General features: G+C 32.2%; 3 protein-coding genes and 1 long non-coding RNA gene across 5 annotated transcripts in view; 2 read left to right on the top strand and 2 right to left on the bottom strand.

Moving 5' to 3' along the window:
- LOC130444387 (probable ATP-dependent DNA helicase HFM1) overlaps window positions 1-13,854 on the top strand; it is a 29,541-nt gene extending 15,687 nt beyond the window's left edge. The window contains exons 14-19 of the mRNA XM_056779483.1: window positions 3,894-4,252; window positions 4,311-4,424; window positions 4,498-4,937; window positions 9,422-9,687; window positions 11,029-11,851; window positions 13,366-13,854. Coding sequence (XP_056635461.1) covers window positions 3,894-4,252; window positions 4,311-4,424; window positions 4,498-4,937; window positions 9,422-9,687; window positions 11,029-11,851; window positions 13,366-13,689 — 2,326 coding nt within the window. The 3' untranslated portion in view covers window positions 13,690-13,854. The remainder of the gene's footprint in view (window positions 1-3,893; window positions 4,253-4,310; window positions 4,425-4,497; window positions 4,938-9,421; window positions 9,688-11,028; window positions 11,852-13,365) is intronic.
- LOC130444172 (exopolyphosphatase PRUNE1-like) lies at window positions 13,802-17,332 on the bottom strand. 2 transcript variants are annotated; one of them, XM_056779219.1, is made up of 5 exons: window positions 17,044-17,332; window positions 16,553-16,659; window positions 16,204-16,445; window positions 15,879-16,150; window positions 13,802-14,817 (listed from the first exon to the last, which is right to left on the bottom strand). In XM_056779219.1, the coding sequence occupies exons 2-5, from the start codon at window positions 16,613-16,615 to the stop codon at window positions 14,255-14,257; spliced, it is 1,140 nt and encodes a 379-aa protein (XP_056635197.1). In that variant the 5' UTR covers window positions 16,616-16,659; window positions 17,044-17,332; the 3' UTR covers window positions 13,802-14,254. The 2 variants fall into 2 exon arrangements, with proteins under 2 accessions (XP_056635197.1, XP_056635198.1); XM_056779220.1 differs by lacking the exon at window positions 17,044-17,332 and adding an exon at window positions 16,972-16,983.
- On the top strand, window positions 17,327-21,010 carry LOC130444174 (uncharacterized). Its single transcript, XR_008909922.1, has 2 exons — window positions 17,327-17,868; window positions 19,222-21,010. It is a non-coding gene; the product is annotated as an uncharacterized LOC130444174 (long non-coding RNA).
- Window positions 18,653-21,130, bottom strand: LOC130444173 (exopolyphosphatase PRUNE1-like). The gene is made up of 3 exons (XM_056779221.1): window positions 20,630-21,130; window positions 20,296-20,567; window positions 18,653-20,061 (listed from the first exon to the last, which is right to left on the bottom strand). The coding sequence occupies exons 1-3, from the start codon at window positions 20,917-20,919 to the stop codon at window positions 19,499-19,501; spliced, it is 1,125 nt and encodes a 374-aa protein (XP_056635199.1). The 5' UTR covers window positions 20,920-21,130; the 3' UTR covers window positions 18,653-19,498.
- Window positions 21,131-21,240: the final 110 nt, after the last annotated feature.

Below are 21,240 nucleotides of genomic sequence, written 5' to 3' on the forward strand. Positions count from 1 at the left end.
ACCAAATACGGACTCACAATAAACGCGCATAAAACCAAGCCAATGGTCATAAGCAGACAACAATATAACATAGAGAGATTTAATAAATTCAAATACCTTGGATGTAGGTTAAAAATGGGATTACGACAAGGAAGTTAAAACTTGGATAGCAATTGCAAAATCAGCTTTTACAAAGTTTAATAAGTTCCTAATCCGCCGAGAAGTCCCCCTAAGCCTTAGATTGAGGATGATAAAATGTTATATTTGGCCAATCCTTTTGTATGCTGTGGAGACGTGGTCCCTGAAAGTGAGGTCCTTAAACAGAATAGAAGCAATGGAAATGTGACTTGCGCAGACTTCTACGGATCCCATGGACCGAGCACATGGCGAAAGAAGAAGTACTGAGGAAAGCGGATGTGGAGAGAGAACTAATCGCTGTAATTAAACAACGAAAAGTGTCTTATTTGGGACACATCCTGCGAGGACCGAGAAATTCTACTCTCAAGCTCATACTGACGGGAAAAAATCGACGGAAGGAGAGGTCCAGGACGTAAACAACATTTCTGGCTATGGAATATAAGAGACTGGTGTGGTATTCAAGATGCGGCAACAATTTTCCGTCATGCAGAGTTTTGGGCAAGAAAACACCTACATGCTTCAAAGTGTATGATACTTGAAGAAGACGAAGTCTCTAATTCTATGAAAGGTACAATCATTCTCTTTTTGTTTATTCACGACGTAGTACGTTTTTATAATAAATAATATAGAGTTTTAATAATGGAGATTTTACGTTTGAAGGTTATCCACCTGCGTGGATCTTGAGGTTGCAAGGGAAGCAGATGGAAGCCAACCTTGTACTACTACTCGCCGATTATAATAAAACTCCTTTAATCAATAAAAGTTGTGGAATTAAGCCATATTCTATTGAAAATACAATGAGAAATAGATTTATGTAATTATCCCGAACATAGAAAATCGGTGGTTCGACAAAGGGCAACTACCAGAACCAGTCTTAAAGAGCGGAAAGTCTTGTTGTGTGTCTAAGTTGGAATTCCAGGTTTAGTTAATCAAAAACGAGTTCTCGCACTACAAGACAATGCTAAATCACATTCTGCGAAAGTTATGCGGAATTAGATCGAGGAACTTGATGTTAACGGACTCCTACCACATCTAGCATTTAATTCGGACCTTGCACCGTGAGATTACTATTTATTCAGATCTATGGCAAATGTCTTGCGTGAGAAAAAACTTGAATCCAAAGGAGATGTTAAAAATTTTTTGAATTTAAGGCAAAGAATAGTTGAACGTTGTGTTGAAGCTATAGAATACGATGGGCTATATTCGAATATTTTTTTTATTTAATAAACAAAGTGAACCTTGGAAGCCGACATTATTTATGAGACACCAAAATATATTTATATTGTTGATACACGGAGAAAAATTGAAAATTACAATCTGGACCATATAAATTTTAGAATCTCGTATCTGATAGAAAAACCGGAAGTAGTTAAAGTTATAAAACCTAGTGATGCAGGAGTGATTGAAGCCTATTTCATAAGTGAAGATTGGGGTAAGAGTTTTTATTTTCTTACCACACTATTCAACTCACACTGTTTGTTTGTATGATACAATTTTTTTATCGATATTTAATTAACTTCCCGTTAACCAATCAACTTGTGAAATTGTACAAGTTTACTTATTCCCGATGAAGATACTTGAATCAATTGAAAAATCCATAAATTGATTGATCATTTTTCAGTTGGAGTTGATTGCCATTGTGACGTTATTTTGAATAATCAAACAAAAACTAATGATGTATCTGAAGTTCCAAAATTAAGCAAAAGTAACGTCAATTCGAATCAGAATTCGTACATTCAGACATTTTTGGATATTTATATGAAAATTAAAAAGGTTAGTGATCTAGTAAAGTTTCGTTTTATATTTTCATTTAAATATTCCAACCACTTTAGCAACTTATAAGAAAGAAGTCAAAACAAATATTTTAATTAGAACCTTAAAGTTAGATCACATTAAAAGAACAGAAAGAACAACAAAAAAGTGGAAATTACACGTGGGAAAGCTATCCGCATGGTGGATACCGCAATTGATTAATGCTGATAAAAATTTCGCTCGCAATAGAAAATCAAACCAATGTTTGGATATCTTTGAATCCAAACCGATTCATAAACTTGACTTTCGATTTACTGTTGCCGTTGACGTTTGCTGTTACAAAAATTAAAAACATCGAAATGCTTAAAATGGAAATATTCAAAAACTCTTGAAATACAAGAAAAAAAGAATTTATAGAAATGGTTCACATACATAGTCTCTTTTATAAATTTGAATGAAACTATGGATACTTTAATGCAATACTGTTTATTATTTTGAAGATTTAGAATTGTTGGAAATACATTTTTATTTTGTGGGGTCGAAACACCATACATTAAATGAACAGAAATACTATTAAATGGTGTACGGACGGATCTAAAACAGCAAACAGAACTGGAAAAGGAGTGTAGGAATCCAGAGCGAAACCCTCTGAAAGCTTGGACAACACACCAAGCATTTTCCAAGCAGAAATCTATCCAATTGGAAAATGTGTCCAGTTAAATCTAGAGAGGAATTATCGCAGACAGAAGATCATCATCTTGTCCGATAGCCAAGCAACCATTAGAGCTTTGAGCTTCAACATTAGAAAATCCAATCTCGTTTGTCGAATTAAACAAGCTAGGAAATAATAATAACCCTACCCAACAATGGATTCCGGGACACACTGGAGTGAAAGTGATTTCATTTCATAGCTGATAAGCTCGCCGAAGCGGTGGCGGACAAGCCCTTTATGAGTCCTCAACCGTTATAAAACGATAGAAAAAGCATTAGAGAAGAAGGTATATAGGAGCAAAACCAATTATTGGGATAACCTACAGTGGCTGAGACAGACAAAGACTCTTCTGAGAAACTAAACCAGAGAAGATCTACTGAATATAACGAATACTGGAGTCCTATTGGGGCACTGTCGTCTCAATAGAAGATTTTGTTGCACTACACCTGAAAGCATATTTTCTAAGAGGAGTTGGATTAACAGAGCAGCTGTAAACACTGGGCTCCTCAAGATCAATAGATCCTTTGGGTTGCAGTGTATATGATATACATACATTTTTTTTTCAAATTAAAAGTATGATAGCATATTTATGCATTTTCAGCAAAAACAAACTTATATGGAAAAATACGGTAAAGTAAGGTTATGCTAAAGTCATTTCGACTAATTTGTAGGTTATTTCAATGTAACTTAGTGTTATTTTTTGTTCATATTTCAAATATTTGAATTAATTAAAGTGGTGCGTTAATTTTGTCTATTAGTTTAGGTGGAAAGGTCAAAATTTTTATCTGTTTTAAAACATAGTTTCAATTAAAAGAGAACTAAAATAAAAAAATTATATAATCTAATAAAACGATAACTTGATTATTATTTTTGCCACAACAAAATATCTAAAAAATACTTTATTTAGTTGTACAAGTTTTCGAAAATAGTATGTTAGGTACACCACAAAGACCGAGATTTGTGACCCGTGTAGTGTACACGATTTTTCATCATACCTCGGTCGAAAGTAGGTAAAGGGGCGAAAGTTGAGAGAAGTATACTTGGGCGGAAAATTCAACTTTCGGCACGTGTAGTCTCTTCTCGTAGGAAATAAATGTTAAAATTTCAACCAAAAATGGAGAAAATTTTATTTTCATCCTGGAAGTAACGCAAAATAGTATTTTGGCTCGAAGTCACACACTGGGGTACTTCAAATGATGAATATATTTTAAATAGTTTTATTTTTCTTCAAATTTTAGCCGGAGAAATGTATAACTGCAAAAAATCAACAAAAAAATAGGAATGAAAAAGATAAACATAAAAATATCGTCAGCATTTATCCAACCGAAGAAACATTCGATGATTACATTAAAACTAACGTAGACAATGCTATAAATCGGAATGAAAGTCTGAATTATATAGAAAACGATCTTATATCGGATGAATCTGAATCAATTAATAAAGAAAACAAACCTTCTGATTACGATTATAAAGATAAAAATCCCAAACTCACCATAGAAGATTTGTTCGATTTACCTGATGAAGGATTTAAGGAAAAAAATAAAATTGACAATGGAAACAGTTTCTATGATTTAGCAAAAGACGCTGATGATAACAATATTTATACGGGTGTTTGTTACGGTAGCAAAAACGACGATGTTCAAGCTGATTTGGATGAAATATGTTCACGAGGTGAATAATTGAATATAAGTATTTTTCTTTAATTTGAAAATGTCTCTTTTTGTTTAAGATAACCTCAAACCAAATGACATCGACAGTAGCGAAGGACTTACCAAATTGAACGAGACTTTCCGTAGTCGAAACGACGATGTCCAAGCCGATCTAGACGAAATATGCCAACAAGGTAACAACAATCGGATTTCGACTTGAAATCGAAAATTTATAATTACCATTCATATTTGCTACTCAAATTTCAGAAGAAAAACAAAAAGAATTATCGAAAATCGCCGATGAAGAAGATTTGATGAACTTTTTTAACACCAGCTCTCTACTATCGATGTTTGAAGATATCGATACAAAACCAGCTTCTTCCATCGTAGAAACTAATGAGGAGATCGATATAATAAAAAATACTACGGAAAAGCAAGTTGCGTCTACGGAGAGCGAAAATAAGAAAAGTTTCGAGAGAAAATATAGTTTTAATAACTCTTTAACGGAAAAGAGTCCATTGCTTTATGCCCTTTCTCAAAAATATCTGACAGATGATATTAGCGTAAAAAATACTTCGTTCAAACCAAGAACTGCAACTGGTGGAAGAAATATAACTCTAAAGAATATTTTGAACCAGAGAGGTAAAAAACGAAAAAAACTTCTCGACATACATCCAGCCGAAGACTTGGAAGATCAACTAATCAAAGTAAGTAAACACCTAATAAATAATTATTTTGTAAGTCATACGATTCCTTTTGAAGCAAACGGCACCTGTTGGTATTTTAGCGGTAAATCGATGAGGTTTTGTCCGTTCAATTTTGTTGTTTCTGTTTTAGGCTATTTCTTTAACCTCTTTCATGTTAAGCTCATTTATTGTTTCTCGTTATTCCTTCTCCATATTCGTACAAGTCCGCCTCTTTTTATTTCGCCTGTTATATTATAATTAAATGCTTGTTTGGTTTGTCGACAGTTTCCGTAATGTATGACTTATTCATCTCCATTTTCGCTTATTAACAATTGAGTCAATTTTCTCTTCTTCAGTTATGCTCATTACTTATGTTTTTTGACCAAACATTTTGTTTATAACTGTTAAAATCACATTTTGAACAACTTCAATTCTATAATATTTTTCCCGACATTGCGTTTTCGGACGATTATTACCGTCTTAGAAACGTTTTACGCCAGATCTATTCTTCCTCCGATATCATTTTTGTTACTGTGTATTTATTGTGAAAATTCACTATCAAATTAACCTAAAAAACCAAACTTCACTAAGCTAACCTAACCTAACTCAACCTTTTTTCATCCTTCCTCACTAAACCACCGTCCTCTTTGCGCTCCTTGGGAGTTACGTACGCCGGAGGAGAACAACAAATTGTCATATCATCGGCGTACCTCCCGTACTTTTTTTCTCATTTAGTACATTTATCCTTGTGCATTTCTATCTTCTTTCTCTTTTTTGCTCGTAACGTCTGTCACCGACAGGTGGCATTCCACCTATCTGGTTTTCAAGTACTGCCTTCTTACTACTCCACCGAACACATTCTTACAGGACATGGATCGGGTCGTTCCTTTGACCACATGCTGCACATATATCAGATTTTTTAGATTTTTTTTGTAATTGTGTCGAAAGATCAATGTCCCGTGAGAACCTGCGTGATGTATTAAGAAGTGGTTCTGTGTTTGCAATTCATCCAACTTCTCATATCACTTATTAAAGTTTTTGTCCACTGGGCTTTTGTGTCTAAAGTATCCTACCTCTCCTGTATGTTTTTTCTTTCTTCTGTTGCCGTCCAGCCTGCCTCCTATTTTATATAGGAAGCATCTCTCGGCTACCATAAGATCAATGGGGGGAAATCCTGCCACAACCTGGATTGCCTCGGCCGACATGATCCTGTAGGCAGCGGTTTCCATTAGCAAACCTTAATTTTCCCTTGTGTATTTCCGCTTTCATGGCTTCTGGCCAAACTGGTGCTGCATACAAGAGTACTCCGTGTATCACCTGACACAACTCCTCGTAATTATAACTATATATGTCTAAAACATCTGAAATGTGCATAGTTCTTGATATTATACACGCTATTATTATTGTTATATACGTAATCAATATTAGAGAATTATTATGTATTATATATTATTTGTGACATATCTGACAGGTACGCAAGCACACAAGGCGCCATTAAGAAAGAGCTTTTAATAAAGTTACTGCCGTCTTTTAATAATAGGTTAGGTTAGGTTAGGTAAGGCATTAAAATCGGTTTTATGGTTCTTGTTTTTTTTCTAATCAATTCCTAGTTGCCTATATGACAACTATGTGAGAAACACAACGAATATTGGTTTTTTAATTTTTGATTTGTGTACCTATTATGTCCAAATTAAAAAGATATAGTTGACCCTCATAATTGGTAGGTAATCTAAAACAATTTGGATGTTCTTTTATTTGGAAAATTGTTACGTTTCAATAGTCGACTGTTGCGTTTTATCAAAAAATAGTTTAGTTTACATTAAACTTGCCTATTAGGAAAAATGATCTTTTGGTAAGTAATCTATTGATGGATTTGTAAAATAGGTGTAAGGTATAGGTTCATAGGGCTCATTTAAAATAAGTAATTAGTATATTATACGAGTATATCTCCAGATTCAATTTTTTTATTTGCATTTTGATATAGGAAGTGAAAAAAAAAATAAAATTAACTATCATATCTTTATAAAAAAAAGACAATAATTTAAGTTAGAAATACCAGTTATATGTCGATAACTATTTTTAAAAGTAAAAGCAAATAAAGTCGGCTTTAATAAAATCGTCATTATTTCGATAATTTCCTAATATTCCCTTAACGTCAAAAACATCTTAACCATCCCTCGTAATAATAGAATTGTAAAATGTCGAAACCCCCTAAAGTGTGCGTGGTCCTTAATTAACGTCAAAGTTTTTATGTTGCACAGTAGTCTCTGGAAAACATTTGAATATTCGGAAATTTGGCAGATGACAACAAGTGGAAAATTATTCATTTTGTTATTTTCGTTAGTCAAAGATAAGTTGTATTCATAATGTCAAGTCTATATGAAATTTTAAATTTTTATGAAAAGGTGAGCGGTTATATATAAATAATTTATTCAGTGAGTGTAATAGTGTAAAAATAATTGAGTGAATGTTGAATACATAGTGTCAATAAGAACGTAAGTAGTAAGCACCAGGTTATAGATTCTAGAACAAAAATTTTCGACTTATTATTCGAATGTAAAAAATATTAGGTGAAGTTCTTATTAAAAAAAAGTTTCAATATTCAATTTTATCCAATAAAAAGATTTATTCAAAACATAATAATACATTGACGTAATATGTTGTTGGAATAAAGTTGTTGAGTTTGAAAATATATTTTATTACTCGAAGTTCATTTCAAAATTTGACAAGTGTATGTAGTGCTGCATATTTAAAGGACATTTAAGTCATAAAAATGTTAGGAAGATAAAATTTTTATATTGTGACGTAAAAAAATATAGATGTCACTAAAGATAGTGAACGCTGAACAACTTGAATTACTTACACTTTAAAATTAGTCATCTAAAAAAATAAAATTCACTCTAAAGTTTGGTTTATGCAGCCAAAATTAAGCCAACAAATTGAAGTAAATTTTAATTAAACTAAGAGTTTCCCAACTTTCAACTTCTTAGTTTAATTCCTTTAATTTTGTGAGGTTATAAGCACAGAATAGGTCATATCAGTCTATATTGGCTATATTTTGTTTAAAACTTTCTTGTTCTCTCAATAAAAAAGCACTGTCTGAAAAACTGCAGTGTCCTTAGACTATGGAACACTGATAGATAGTGACAGCTTTCCACATTTGTATGACAAAAAGAATCTATACCAGTAATTTATAATTATCCTCAATTTACTGCATTAACCAAAAAAATACCATCAAGAAAGTTGAGGTTCATTTTAATTTTGGTTGCATAAACCAAACTCAATTCTGCACCTAATTAAACAAAAAACTAAAAAACGTAAATTAATTTTGAATAGTCGCTTTGTTTCCGTTATAATTTGGAATTTTCAATATTTTTGTGTTGTACTGAAATGTGTATTATATCACTAATATTTTGATTCCTTATTTGGACATTGAGGGATCAATTACTGAAAAATATTGTTTATCACCACTATTTTGCAAAATTCTTTTTTCCAACTCTAATTTATTGTGTATTAGAATATCCTCCAAATTCTTTTTGGGAATAAACATCTTTATTAAAATGATTCCACATATTTTAAAAAATTTAGTTGTGTTTCTTTTGCTACTACACGGGAACTATCCGTTATTTGTAATTTATTTATACAGCCTCACAATTTTGTGGAATAATTTTCATAACCCATAAAACGATTTTTTTCGTATATTCGGTAAAATTTTGGAAGTTATTGACTTGCGTAATGTGTTCTGGGTTGCATATTTGAAAGTGACTTGTCCATATTGCGTTATGTGAATTATTATTACAGAAAACAATACATGTTGTTTTTTTGGAATTTCTATTAGTGTTTGTACATGTAGGCACAACTCGGCATTATGATTTTATAATAGAAAAACAAAACCCAGTAAATATGTATACAAGAAAACATTTAGATTCCAGTGTGACGTCGTGCGCGTGGCGTGTCAAATTTGAGCCTACAAGTCAGCATACCGATGTTTGTGTATGGTGGACTGCCCTCGATAAACGTTAAATATCGATTTATGCAACCATACACTCACAACAGTTGTGGGGGTAGTCTGTGTTTAAAAATGTTAAAATCAGTAAAATTTATTCGAATGATGCAGGTATTATAATATTATACGTCAGTGTAATAAAATAACACGTTTTCCGGAATACTTTTTTTAGCGTTACAAGTGCGAAAAAATCAGGACTGCCTTCAAAATCACTTTACTTATGGCGCTGAAAAATATGTGTATGGACAAAAGATAAATCTTCCTTTACACATATTCACAACTTGGTAATGTGCAGTGGGACTCGTCTGTTATAATTTATGACGAAATTGATTTAAAACTAACACTGATATGTTGAAATTGGGTTTTTACATTACTGTCCCATAAAATATTTTCCGATACTGTATTTCTGGAATTACACGGAAAAAAATGAAAAATAATTTTAATATCTATTTATGAAATCATGAGATTCTGTGTGAATTGTACCAAATTCATTTTCCAGAGAGAAGAGCCTAATAGAAAGCAGTTTATAGGAATGTTCAAAAAACCATTGAAAAAGAAGATGTCTCATACATGCAACGATAATAATAATCTACCGGACTCTACGATGGGTAATCACCCTTACAAAATGGAGGATCGACATTCTAACGACAATTCTGATACTCAAAAGAAGAACATTTCTTGGAGATCTCCATTAGTTTTTTCTCCCGGCATAAAATTTTCACCAAACACTTCCGAAACAGCTGATAGTGAAATACAAAGTGATAGGTGAGTTTCAATTGAATTTTTTCATGATATATAGAACGAAGAAGAAGTACACTTTTTTATTTATTCATTCTTGTGTTTAATATTTGACAACTATTGTCATTTAAAGAATGACAAAAATGCATAAAAGCTTATTTCTTAGTCGGGCTTGAACCCGTGACTATTTAACTGCAAGACGACGACCTAAACGCGCAACCATCATCGCGAATTTGTTACAACTCGTTCATATATGAAATCAATGTTTAAAAGTGGGATCCTCCCTATTTTAGCTCATATAATACGAAAAATTGATATTTTCAGTAATTTTCTTCATTTTGTTCATTTTTTTCGACGCATTTGAGATAAAAATTAGACCCAAGTTAGAAAACCAAAATTGTTTGTCAAATAAAAAAATCAAAAAATCATAAATTACTCGATTTACCTCCAAAAACTGTACTTTGTCCAAATAATTCGTTTTTGTGTGTACTTTTCGAAAACAACATTCCACAAAAAAAAATTTTTAAATACAATTTTCGGAGATATATCGAAGAATTTATGATTTTTGGATATTTTTGGGTACAAAAAATTTTGGTTTTCAAACTTAGGTCTCATTTCTATCTTAAATGTCTCGAAAAAGAAACCTAAAAAAAATTGGAATTCTCTTTGACATCCGCTCATCGTCCATTCTTTGAATGTGGCCAAGCCATCTCACCCTGTGGGCTTTAATGAATCGGACGATGTTTTTATTGCATATTTCATCGATTTCTCTATTATTTCGGATTCTAATAATTTTCCCCTTGATTATTCTTCATATTTTTGTGCATCACTCAACATTCACGGCCACAAATTACGATTGAGTCCAGTAAATTTTCAACTTCGTTCTTCTTGTTATTAGTTTGTTTTTCAGAATCTTCCTTGTATGGGAATGCTCGGTTGTTAATATGTTTTCCTAGATTTCAAATTTTTTCACACTTGTGAAAGTCTCACATCTATTATCAAATCTTCTAGTCTGATTCATTCATTCTAATTCGTGTAATAATGTTTCCCCTGGAATACTCTTCATATTTTTGTGTCATCATCCAACATTCACTGTCATAGTTTACTATTAAAATCCTGTACATTTTTAGCTTCGTTCTTCTAGTTATTAAGTTGTTTTTCGGAATCATTCTTGTAAGACAATGCTCGGTTGTTAATATTTTCTTCATAAATACAATTTTAGATCAATTGGTATGTAGGCTTGACAGTACCATAACAAAAACTGATCCACAATTCAATGTATTCCCGATCAAATCCTCTAATAACGTTTTGTTTTTATCAATATTCCTGTTGCTTCGTAGATTAGAAATAACATTATATATTTTTCAGTCACAACGTATCATTGGACACATCTTCTTCCGTTTCTTCAAAACATTTAACAACTCATGCGCACAAAACACCAAGACGCTTCAAAAATTCTCTAACTCAAGCGCAGCAAACCAATGCAAATCGGTTGCCCTTAAGCGACAAAGACTACAATAATTATCAAAACGTGAAAAAAACTAGAGAATTAGATAATATCGAAAAGTTTTCGGATATTTTCTCGTCTCAAATATTAGGAGGACTTAAAACGAAAGAAAGAAACTCGAACAGAATATTGACTAAACGCAGCGCCGCATCGGCTTGCGATTATTACTTATCCGAAACAAGTAAATCGATTAAAAAAGAAACTGAAACACCGAAAAAGGAGGAAACCAGAAGTATGGAAGAGACAGACGAAAATGAAATTAATTTGAATGCATTAGAAGAAGAAAACTTTTTCGATTATCCCGAAGACGAAATTATCGCTCAAAATAGATGTCAATCTCCGACGTACGTACCCAGAACCGCATCGTCAGAAGAATATGTCAGAAAAAATTACCCGGTTTATCCGGGATGCGAATTGGTATCGAATAACAGATATTTACAACCGCCGCCGCCTACAGTCGATTGTCGTAGTTACGAGACTTGGCCGAATCCAACTTTTAGTTCCGTCCCTAAAACAATGCCGAACGCGATGCATTTCTCTAACTACGTTAATCCTATTCGTCCAGATTTGCGACCATGTTATCCGCCGATGCCCAACTATGGGTATGTTCCTCAACAATACGAAATGAGACCGTTCGTAGGGCAGTATGGAGATGTTGGTGCCACGTATGGTGGTGCATATCAGGTAAATCAATATGTTTGTACGCTCAATAATTTCATCATAAAAACTAATAATTATAACAATATACTATACTTCATTTGTTTGTACGAGAGAGTAATAAAATAAATATATTGGATGTAACACTTATATTCCCACCTAATTAACCTGTTAACAACTTCTAAACAGCTGAAGGTGATAATGTCAAATTCCTATTTTTTCTAAAATATCAACTTTTTCACACTGAATGACTGAAGGTCTTACTAAACACCATCACAAAATCAATGTTTGCGAGGAATTAATTTCACAATTATTATTTACGAATCTTACAGTGAAATTATACACAGTCCATGCCAACATTTTTCCAAAATGCCAATAACCCCAAGTTAACGTAGTTTTTAAACCAAGTATACTGATTCACACGCCAGACTTAGATCAGCAAAACCATCAAAATGCACAATTTCTTGGTATTGCTATTACTGAGTAGTCTGCTCACTAAACATTCAGACACGGTCATATTCATACTATCACCACCATCGTAAACAATCCGTAATACCGCTGGTACATAGAAAAAGGAAGAAATTACAGGTTACGTTCATTTAAACACCAGGATAAGACTTACATTTTACCCAGTGACATTAAAAGGTTCAAGCTAAGATATCTGGTTAGCTCACAATGGTAGGTTTAAGTGGAGCAAAATAGGCCCTATGTACGCAACTCTCCTTGACCACTCACAATCGCAAACTCGACTATGATTTACATCTACAAGAAGGACTAAAATTTCATTTATGTTTTTTATTATCCCACAAAACATTTGCACCTCTAAAGTAGTGTCAAGTGAGGCTTATGTGCACAATGGCTCCTGTTTGCTCACTAACCTAACCAGTGTTCCTGAGAGGTGGTTTGGTAGATGAGGACCAATAGTAGGGCTCCTGCGTTCTCCAAATCTAGATATTTTTCTATGGAATTATTTAAAAGCATCATTCAATTTATCTGAAAAGTATTAATTTAATATTGCAGTTCATTCTTTGTAATAAATAGGCTTCAGCTTCAACAATTGCTTCTTCATTTAAGCTGAATTTCTTACCCACGAGCATTTTTTTTTAAATCAGCGACTAGCTGAGGGTCAGTTCTGGGTTATACGTTGGATGAGAAAGCAATTCGATCAATTCAACCATCGTTGCCTTCCACTTGTGAATCGGTGCTTTATCTTGATGAAATAGTGGTTTTTTTCTTACGGATATATGAGTCCGTTGCTCCTTCATTTTTGAACTCAAACGATTCAACAACTCCATGTAGTATTCGCTCAACTAATCGAAATGTCATGAAATTTTACACTTAGTCTTTTGAAAGTTGGTACTTCTTAAACGTCATACGGATTTGAAAATGGCAGCGCCATCTGTGTGTTAGTTACGCGACTTATTGAGTGATGTAATACTTGTACCTATCTGCTCGAAACTCGAAGTGTTAAAGATGAAAGATCCAAACTTTTCATTCCAGATTATTTATCTTATTTGAGACAGAACGTGTTTTTTTTTCAGAGCGATATTAATCCACAGGTCACTGCATCTAGAGGACCTTTTTCTCCCAAAAATGCATATGATGGTATGTTAATTCCTAACACCATTCCATCGGCAACAACAGCAAGACGTTTTTACAGAACTACCGATGATCTAAATAATTCTTATTTAGTGCCAGATCCACCCTTTCCTGTTCGGTACAATCAAAATATTCCTACACCAAGATTTTTTCCTATAGGCAATCATGACGTCCCTTACGGTTTAATTCCGGAATACCAACAAAGTCAAGATGCCGATAAGGATTTCGTAATGAATCATTACTGGGAATCATTAAATCGCGAATAAGTATAAATTTCAGTCAATTGAAATTTGATTATAACTTTCAATTTTTGATAAAATATATTTAGGTTAACTATTTTCGTATTCGTTTCAAATGGTTTGTTGAAAATAAAATTCGTTAATTTGATATGTTTATATTTTCATGATTGATCAATAAAACATTTTTAAAATTGTTGATTGTTTTTTTCTGTTGAATGAATCTGTGATATAGCAATCCAACCATTTTATAACAAAAAATGAATTTCAAGATGTATTATATATACTGCTTGGTCAACCTCACCCCTTTTATTTTTTCACCCAAGTCCAAGCATAAGTACAGGTTACAACTTTAAGGTCCATTGTTCCATCTACCAAACTTGTTTGACATCAACAGCTGACCTACCAGTTCTAAAGCTTTAATCAACCTCTGTTGCGACGAGGGGTTGGATATTTCCGCTTTTATCAATTTCTTGACCAAATCTACATTCGACAGTTTCTTCTAGATTTCTCCTCCAGTAGGATGTGAAGCTTGTTATTGCTTACTACCTAATACCACTACTAACTACTTACATTCACTTTGATTATATATAACCTAGCCTAACCTAACACTATTATTAGATAATGCATATTCGATTAAAGGTACCAACTGCTTTCTAGACAATTTCAGGTTACCCTGATTCAGTAACGTTATGTTTCTGTAAATTGTTTTCTGCTTACTAAATTGAAAATCATATTCTTTATTATTAAAAAATACTTCCAAAATATTTGCTTTCAATTCCTCACTACCTGCATTACCAAACACCGCGACGTCTTTTCTACCTCTATCTGCTCCTTTCAGCACAACTACTGAAGTGCCTGATTCAGCTGCAAATTCCTTCAAAGCCTCATAACCACCTTTTAATTTTAGGAAATTTTCAACCAGCATGGGTAAACTAGGCACTGGTACACCCTTGATTATTTTTGTATCTTTATAAAGTATTTGCTTAGGAGTTAAATTTGAAACGTTGGTTCGTAAGTTCATAATTTTTTTAAATAACGTCTGTCTTGTATCGTTAAAATTATATTTGTTTTCCAGAAGTTCAGCCATTTTGCAATCTAGTTCTCTTGCTTTACCTTTGCTTGAATCCAAAGCTTTGCAATCCACAACTATAGTTGCTAAAATAAAAAGAGTCAAAGTTTGAGTTCTATTTAAGCTAGGAACAATATTAAATGTTTGTACTCAAATTAATATTAAACGAAACTAGCAAATTTTTATGATAAAAAATAAAGAATGCTATTCAATGCATTGAATATATATCATCATTTCAAGAAATAAAGTAATTGGTGTTTGAATTTGGCCAAGGTTATCTTCAATATTTGGGCACCCCATTTTGTAATGATGGAACAAAAAACTTTTCATTTTCGTAAAAAAAGGAATATCTCAAGAACAACAAAACCTAGGTACAAGAAGCTTTATTCAAAGTTGAGCTAGTTTTCCATATAGAATTCCATTTGAAAAAATCTACTTTTGAAGCATCCTGTATGACTAGATGGTAGATGTTCATAAGGATATGAGAAAAAAATTGGAAAAATGGAACCAAAGCTTGAGCTCTTAATATAAATTTGAAGTACTTACTTAGTAATTTTATGCTTTTCGAAATCGATTCCTATTGGTGAACCAGTGCGAGTTATCTAAAAAACTGTAAAGCGATTTCAAACAGCATTTCCCCACAAAGTTCATCAAACTGATTCGCATTATTGTAAAATGTGGATATTAGAAATTTGAAAAAAGTAAGTACTTAAAATTGATATTAAGAGCTCAAACTTAGTGAGAATTGTTTTCTATATTTGGATTAATATTTTGCTTGAGACCGAAAAGAAAAATTCCAAAATCAATCATCCTACAGTGTATATATCCCTTATTGATGTGTTTATAGATAATTTTGTATACAACCAGTCAAAAGTTTTTGTCCATCCTATAGTCTGTGTGATAAATGACAAATAAAAGCAAAATGATCGATTTTGATATCAATATTTTAAAGAACAGATATTGATAAGAATATAATATAATAATGGAACTATGATCTATAAATGCTACAAATTTTTGATTCATCGATGAGACTCCCTACACTGCATATCTTTTTAAACTAATTAAAAAGACCATCATTTTAAGTGTGAGGTTTTTTTCATAGGTCTTGTTTATGCAAGTCTCCAAAGCTTAAATAACTTATAATTACCATACAACAAATAGGCCAATTCTTTAGACAGTAACTGCTCAGCTGAAGATATAAATAAATCAGTTATCAGGGTTGAACAAGAACCGACTTCATTCATTACAATCTCAACTTTATTTTGGTCCCAATTTGTACCAGACTCAAGTGGTCTGTGGTCAAAAATATTCACAACGGTACTTTCTAATATTTCAAGATCTTTTGATAACATGTGATGATCTACAAGAGTAGTAGTAACATCTTTGGACAATACCAAGTCTTCTATATCAATTTGATCCCTGTAAAAACATCACTAGTGACACTAAAATGAGAAACTTTAGAAAAATCATACTTGTAAATCAAAAGGCCCAGTGGTATACCAATTTCCTGATAGATATTGCAGTTATCTGAACGGATGAGGAAGTTTTCCTTAGAAACGTTCTGTATTGGAACTACTAAGGCATCCTCAGGAATGCCATTTAATCTAGTCTTGTGTAATAGGAAAGCCAAAATTGTGGCAGAAATACTAGAATCCAAGTCACAAGATTCATTTCCTAGTACAATGTGAATTTTTTCAAAAGTATCAGGATGTTCCTGAAAATATAAAGCAGAAATTTATGTTGTTATATTATACAAGAAAAATGAATTATCTTATTGACTGTGTTTTCTTATTGTTTATTAGTTATAATTAATTTTCTCACCAAAGATGTTCTAGCTGATTTTAGATAATCTACGAGTCTTTCTTCACTATTATCTTTATCCATATTAATGGTTAGTTTTTTCCAATAATGTAATTCTCTTTTAACAACTGCAACACACTAACTTTAAAAAAATTATCCATTGAATTACTTATAGAAAACTTAATTTATTGAAACATATTCAGAATCAATTAATATATGCTTATGTAAACAAAAATACAGTTGTTAGTGGTAGTTAAGTAATATTCGTTAAGAAAACACATTTAGTATAGCAATAGAAAATTTCAATTTGAAATTTATTTTTGGGAACGGAAATCTAATCCCGTGGTGTGCTCCCCCTACTAATTATTTTTCGATGAATAATTTTTATCGAATAAAAATTAATTCAAGAGTATTTGCTAACGAAAAATTTTTATATTAACCTATAAAAAATATATCTTGTAATCACTTGTCATAAAATTGGCGGATGAGCTAAATGCATATATGTAACGTACTTGTATTTATTGGGTGTGCAAAGAATTTGCGTTTTTTTGATGTTTTAATTTACATTTGATTCTAAAAATATTTCTTCTTCAGAATTACTCATTTAAAAAAAAGTATTTTAAACCATTTGTTTTCATCAATCTCTCAGTGACTCTCGTGCACTAAAAGATAGAGATCGTCGCTATTCTTCAAGCTTCAATATAAACGGCATACCATAGAAACGAATTTTGTGCAACTGTTCTTGTCGTTTATCGTAGCCACAATATAAATGCACACTTACTTCTAGTATAGTTCAGTTTATGGGCGAAAATCACGTGTCCCTGAATGAGTTTTCTATAGCGGTGAACAACAATACAATCTGTACGGGTGTTTGATATTATTTAGTTATTTATGTGTTTTTGATAGGATTTTCTTTATTTTAATATTTTCCATTATTTCCTAAACGTATTTGTGTGGTTAGAACAAAAAGTTATGTTTAAAAATCGGTCTAAAAATGACGTAACCCTGTTTAACATCATGGAATATATTGGGCCTAGAAGGAACAAATTCGAAAACCATTAAAAGATTGTGTCTACAGATGTGAGTCAAACCAACCTCATGAGATAACAATTAATCTGAATGATATAGTTAAATATTGGAAATGTATTTGTTCATGTAAGGGTGGAAGAGACTTAGATATCTACACAAAACTACCAAAAAGGTGCACAAGAGTTTTATTGACCACTAGAATAGAATTTTAACAACTAGTACATATATAATACAATTTTACCACGTTTTTTGTTGTTTCCGAAGTGCACCTTATGGATGGGTGGTTGTTTCACTTTACTCTTAAATAGGTATATTATTTTACTAATTAGACTAATCGTTCAAACAACACTTTCTATTGTTTATAAAACAGCAAAATTAGTTCGTATTTTGGCTTTGTTGTTCACCTTTATTGAAGTTTGAAAAAAAATTAACAGATGTCACCCACTTTGTAATTTTCGCGAATAGTAACATCTATAGAATAATCATATATGAAATACTCCTATGTGGATAGTTGTCATGGAAAAAAACGTCCCTACTTTACGGTACCGACATTTTCTCTCTCGTTCGGGACACTTTATCTATACTGCGCATGCTTGAGAATGTGCAGAACCGAGCTAGAAACTTACAGGATAGAGAAATCATTGCCATTCTGTCTTTCTTAGTCGTAACAACTTCCACTTATAGAAACTGTCCATTTAGAATTATTACATATGGAGAATAAGTCAATCGCGTATTCACCATAGGGCCATGGCCCAGGGTGGCAGGCTACGTAGGGTGTCTCCATAGTGGTGCAGGAAGACAGTAACAAATCCTACACAGAACACGAGTCTGCGGGGCGATCATTTTTACAGCATAAGCGATGGTCAGCACGGGACGATGCTTGTGCTAGCCTTAGTAAAGATTGGAACCAGTTAATATCGGCTTTTGAAGGTATAAAAAGTGACTTTTTCCCTCAAAAAACATTGGTAGAAACGGTCATATTGTCGGAATTTTTTACAAGGTATCGACGCAAATGTAGAGGTAGTTTCCAGTCTCTATAAGTCACTCACCCCTTTCATAGAAAACAAAAGGGATCTTTTGATGCTTTTGAAGAAGCTGGTAAAAGAAAATGCTCAGAAGAATACAGAAACATTCAAGAGAATAATTAAGAGGAAGAAACTAGACGATGAAAGTTGCAAGGGAGAAGTGTTGTTACAAGGACATGACCATTTCCTTCTTAATATGCGACCAATTGTTAAACGAGTTAAGAAGACGCAAAACTTTTTATGATGCAGTGGCCGCCAATTTTGCATTTGTATGCAATTCGGATACAATGTCTGAACCGGAAGTGAGAAATAACGCCATCAAATTCCAATAATTATATTTGATCTTGCGGATGATCTACAATCTACATTAAATAATTCTTGACATGTGAAAACAAAATAAATTTAAAAAGAAATAGCATCACGCATTACAAAAATGTAAAAATTTAATAAATAGTGATTTTTTTTGTATGGTCTTTTATCATTATTAAACGATTTTTTATTTTCATTAATTTATGGGAGATGAGTCCAGTTCAATATCAATAAAAAATATTGAAGACAGAGAATAATAATCTAGCACCGAGCTATTCTTTTATTAGCTTATGAACTAAGCAGGAATGACATTTTATCCTGTTTTAGGCACCGGAGTAGAAGGAAATTAGAAAGTTGATAAACTAAGCCCAAACACTCCAATGAGGTCCATAATCCTTTGAAGGAATCATTCTCAATCCAAAATTAGAAGAGGCAAGATTGTAAAGTTAACTTAAATTTATAACAATACATTAGCCAGAGACAGAGGGTCTAACAAAGCATTGTTGTCCATTATTTAAGGATGTGTGTGTTTCAATACTTCATTGATTAGATAATACAAATTGGATCTTTATTAATTTATGAATAATGCACATTAGCCATAAACTCACAACTCAACTGCATCTAAAATAATTGGTATAATTTGTTTTCTACTTAAAGTGACATTTTCCTGCCTAAAACACTTGATGTTTTCAAACTCTGTGTTTATTTCTTTGAACCGAAAGTCATAACCTTTTACTTGTTGACAATTACAAAGCATTTTCAACAATTTATCCATTAGCTTTTCTCCATCAGTGGTAAAAAATATAGCAATATCTCTCCTAACAACTTCAGTAGTGTCTATTCCCATTATAACTAACAGAGGCACATCATTGTCAATAGCAAATAATCTTATAGCTTCATAAGCTCCATCTAAGTTCAGAAAATCTTCTACCAACATTGGTAAACCAGGAACTGGGACCTTCTTTACTACTTTACAATCTTTTGTCAAAATTTGTTTAGGAGTGAGATGGGATACATCATTGTGTGCTTTCCAAATTTTTTTGTACAAATTTTCTCGTCTATCAGGAAAGTTGTAATTAGTTTCTAGATATTCAGCTATTTTGAAGTCTAACTCTTTGGCTCTCTTAGTTTCAGGGCTCAAACTTTGAGTATCAAATATGATTGTGGCTAAAATATAAATGAATTTAGAAATATAAAACAAAAACTATTTGCACAAGTCAATAATTTCAAGGATCTAATATATATAATAATTAATGCAAATATTTTCTTTGGAAATAATACCACTCTCTGATCATTTCAAACGAAAAAATATTAAATAGTGTTTTTAACACGTAAACTGCATTGAGTTAATAGAGTATGTAAGTTAGGCACTCAAATTATATCATATGAAATATCATTTACCATATAATAAATATCCTATTTCTCTAAACAACAAGCCATCAGCTGTAGATATTATTTGATCAGCTATTAAAGTAGCACAAGAACCCACTTGTTCAATGATTAAATCAACTTTATTTTCATTCCAACTTGCATTAACATCTAGAGGCCTATGATCAATGATTTGTATAACTGTACTTTCCAGTATTCTCTGGCTTTCCGTTAACACATGATGATCTACTAGAGAAGTTGTAACATTTTTCGTTTTCATTAGAGTTTCAAAGCTCAACTGATCTCTAGAATAATGAAATTTTTGTGTGGATCTGTTGTTTATTGAAATCAAATGAAATATACTAACTTGTAGACTAGAAGATCCAATGGTAATCCTATTTCCTTATATAAGTAACAAGTATCTGTACGAAAAGGAAAACTTTCTTTACAGACATTATGAACGGGAATTATGAGAGAATTGGTGGGAATCTTGGATGGTTTTTGAAAATGAAGAAAATAACCAAGAATAATAGCCGAAATACTAGAATCGATATCACATGATTCATTTCCTAAAACAATGTGGATATTTTTGAATCTGGCGAAGTTATCTTCGAGACATGTCTTTACAAACTGAAGGTAGCTAATAAAATTTTCCATGTCAAAACTTATTATCAACTATTGTGCAAACTCAACAACATTATTTTGAAATATTGTGTACTTTCCTTAAATAAACATAATTGGAATGTAATTCTAATAATTTTTCAAATTATATTTTACGTATATAAGTGTTGCTATAAATACAGCATATTATATTATTGTCTAAATGTCAAAACACAAAACTTATGATCAAAACATAGAACTGACATTCGGCAAATAAGGAATTATAAGACTTTTCCTTAGAACATAAAGTAGTTAAACTACATTATGTTTTAAGTGCTTTCCGGAAACTATGATTCTGCTTCTAATAGATCAGTTATG

Source organism: Diorhabda sublineata, chromosome 5 (genome assembly GCF_026230105.1).
Source record: "Diorhabda sublineata isolate icDioSubl1.1 chromosome 5, icDioSubl1.1, whole genome shotgun sequence".
Taxonomy (NCBI): domain Eukaryota; kingdom Metazoa; phylum Arthropoda; class Insecta; order Coleoptera; family Chrysomelidae; genus Diorhabda; species Diorhabda sublineata.